General features: G+C 31.8%; 1 protein-coding gene across 1 annotated transcript in view; it reads left to right on the forward strand.

Annotated features, from left to right (window-relative positions):
* Positions 1–1,216: 1,216 nt before the first annotated feature.
* mrpl15 (mitochondrial ribosomal protein L15) overlaps positions 1,217–3,177 on the forward strand; it is a 3,461-nt gene continuing 1,500 nt past the window's right edge. The window contains exons 1-3 of the mRNA XM_016508519.1: positions 1,217–1,393; positions 2,476–2,633; positions 2,741–2,906. Coding sequence (XP_016364005.1) covers positions 1,289–1,393; positions 2,476–2,633; positions 2,741–2,906 — 429 coding nt within the window. The 5' untranslated portion in view covers positions 1,217–1,288. The remainder of the gene's footprint in view (positions 1,394–2,475; positions 2,634–2,740; positions 2,907–3,177) is intronic.

A 3,177-nucleotide genomic window follows, 5' to 3' on the forward strand; every position in this document is an offset into this window, starting at 1 on the left:
TTTCACTGTGGTTTATAAAGAATTGGAAAACTATTTTTGTACAATTCAACAAATTAAAGGCAATTAAAACTGTCCACTTGTGTTCTATCATCAAAATCTTTGAGTGATATAAAGGTCCTGCATGTCTGTGATGAAATTTCTTTTTTCTTTTTTTTTTCCTCCTCCTTCGTCTTATATTTTCTTTATTCTCTCAGTTATTCCCCTGGCTTCATAATGTCTGTTGTACTGTTTTGTTTTTGTAATTTAAAGCATAATAATAATAATAAATAGTAAACTATTGGATTTTACAGTACCCTTAAAACTGGTAAACATTTATGTTTGTATCCCTCCCATCTTACTAACCATTCCACATATCACTTATATCTACATCAATTTCATTACAAAATTGTCTCCAATTGTTTTTGTTTTTTTAAGTTACACTAATTACTCTTACATCTGCTTGAGTTCTCTTAAAAGAAAGACTTATAGTCTCTTATAGAAACCGCTGTCGTCTATAAGAGGCTTAAAAGAATATGATTTTTTTTTCTTAATGCTCTCTTTCTGGTATAATTCTCTATTTTCATTTGCTTTTTTCCTATTATCTCTCATGCTGAGCTACAAAGAATCTTTTATATATATTTATTATATTATATTAAAGAATCTTTCATATATTTTATATTTATATCCTCAAAGTTAAATTCCATACTTGTCATTTTAACTTCACACAATTCTTTATACTTATCCCTGTCTGCTGCTTTAAACCTCCATCTAGAAATGTTCTCTTCTGGATATTCTTCTACTTCTATTCCTATTCTACAGGTAAATGCAGTCAGTTGATGCAGTTAAATAAATGCAACCCTATTGTAAATGCTGCCCATATTGGAAATCATAATTTAATTTAGGCCTACTATACATGGGATAACCGTCCGTGTGGGTAATCAAAAATAATATTTGCATTACTGAAGCATCAACATTTTTATTGTTACTTTTCTTTTATGTTTTATACGGAAAATATAACCTGACACCCGCCATTATTACATTATGACTATTGAGGATACTTCACCAGGTTGATAATTTAGAGTTCTACGTTTGTTTACTATTTATTTGTAATTTAATATAAACAAATGTTTCATCATTACGTTTCAAGTACCTAAATATGCAATGTTCATAATAATAATAATAATAATAATAATAATAATAATTGTTTACTTTTATTATTTTTTTGTTCCCTGCATGTGGTTCCGGCTTAGCGTACCACGTGGGTATCCCCATGTCATCTGCCCTTGAGTAGCATTTCTGTGGATCTATAATGTCTTTGACCAAGACAACAGCGGGGAAAACCATCGATATAGTAAAGAATCTACCTCGCATTACACTCGCAAACCTTCGACCAAACCCGGGTGCAAAAAAAGATGTAAGTTTATTCATTTGTGAGAAGTTACAATGTAGATGATTAGTGGTTTAGCGTGTTAGCTGAGGAGCAGCATGATAGTCAGATGACCAAAATGTAGGTTTATAGTTTATAGTTTATAGTTGCGACATGTTCCTATAATTTTCTAAAATCACCGTAGTAGTTTTACAATTAGTGTAGATGTTGTAGGTATTAAATCTACTAAGGACAATGAATCCTTCATAACTTAAAAAAAGCAAAAAACGAGGTTCCCAAATACTATAGTAATTTATAGTAAATAAGCTAACGTTACTATAGTGTTTTTGAACCATACTATAGTAAAGCGTATTATACTGTATATATTATAGTATTTACAACACTTTGTTAATGAATGCTACGGGATACTGTAGTATTAACTATAGTGAACTGTGATAAACTGTAATAAATACTGTAGAATACTTTAGTTTTTACTACAGTAAATATTGCTACAGTGTATTGTAGTATAATATATCCTATAGTTGTAGAACATTTAGTACAGTATTGGGTAAAGTAATTTGTTTATATTACTATAGTTATGTTACCATAGCAACTATAGAATAACCACAACAAATTAATTCAAGTACTTTACTATAGTATGGTTCAAAACCACTATAGTATTTACTATAAATTACTATAGTATTTTTTTCATGTGGGGTATTCTATCAGGTCGAGCTGTATTCCCAGGTATAGTTGAAACTGATTCGTTCCATGTGTAGAATGAAGAAAAACTTTTAAATAAAGTTTATTTGAAAATAGAATTGCAATAAATAAAGTACAAAAAATGGATTTACCCCTTTAATGTCTAGATTTGGAGAATTTATCCATTTCTGGGGGCATTTATTGCAAAACAATTGTGTATTTATATAAACATAAACCACCATTAATGCACAACATTAGCTAATAAGTAAATGTAACTTTAGCTAATGAGCAAACTACAGAGCCTGTTACACTTGTAATAATCATGTATTACACTTAATTTTTTATCCTGTGATTTCATGAATATACTTATCTTAATAAGTAAATATATATATATATATATATATATATATAATCTTATCACTTTAAAGGAAAAGCACAGAGGTCGTGGAATGCATGGAGGCAATAAAAGTGGACGGGGGCATAAGGGTGAACGGCAACGTGGTAATCGACCCCGACTGGGCTTTGAGGGTGGACAGACTCCATTCTATCTGATCGTCCCAAAATATGGCTACAATGCCAATCACAGGTATTATGGTTCATATACTGGTCAAGATATAAACTGTTACATATATATCTTTCACCTTCATGGCTCATGAAGATGCAACCCTGTGTGTGTGTGTTTTATTCATCCAGTCGTCGGCCACAGTATCCCCCACTATCCCTACGCAGACTCCAGTATCTAATAGATTTGGGTCGTGTTGACCCCATGCAACCCATCGATCTAACTCAACTCGTCAATTGCAGAGGGGTTGCAATCCAGCCTCTGAAACGAGACTATGGCATTCAGCTCATTGATGAGGTGTGTATTAAATGGCATGAATGCTTTATTGTCATTGCTGCTGTTGTTGAAGTCTGTCACGTTTGTAGTGGTGGAGTACATACATTTTTTGAAGCATTTCTTTATGTAAAATACAGTTTTATGCACAAGTTTGGGCACCCCTCTGAGGCTGCATAATAATTTGCTTTGTCTTTTTAAGAAAAGATTGTAGTGATATGCCAGTCATTTTTTAGAGAAAGCTGGATAATGTGATGTTTTTCAGACAAAAATTCTTAGTGTAGCAGTTTTGAGG

This window comes from Sinocyclocheilus rhinocerous, unplaced genomic scaffold (assembly GCF_001515625.1).
Source record: "Sinocyclocheilus rhinocerous isolate Xijiao unplaced genomic scaffold, SAMN03320098_v1.1 scaffold1075, whole genome shotgun sequence".
Lineage (NCBI taxonomy): Eukaryota > Metazoa > Chordata > Actinopteri > Cypriniformes > Cyprinidae > Sinocyclocheilus > Sinocyclocheilus rhinocerous.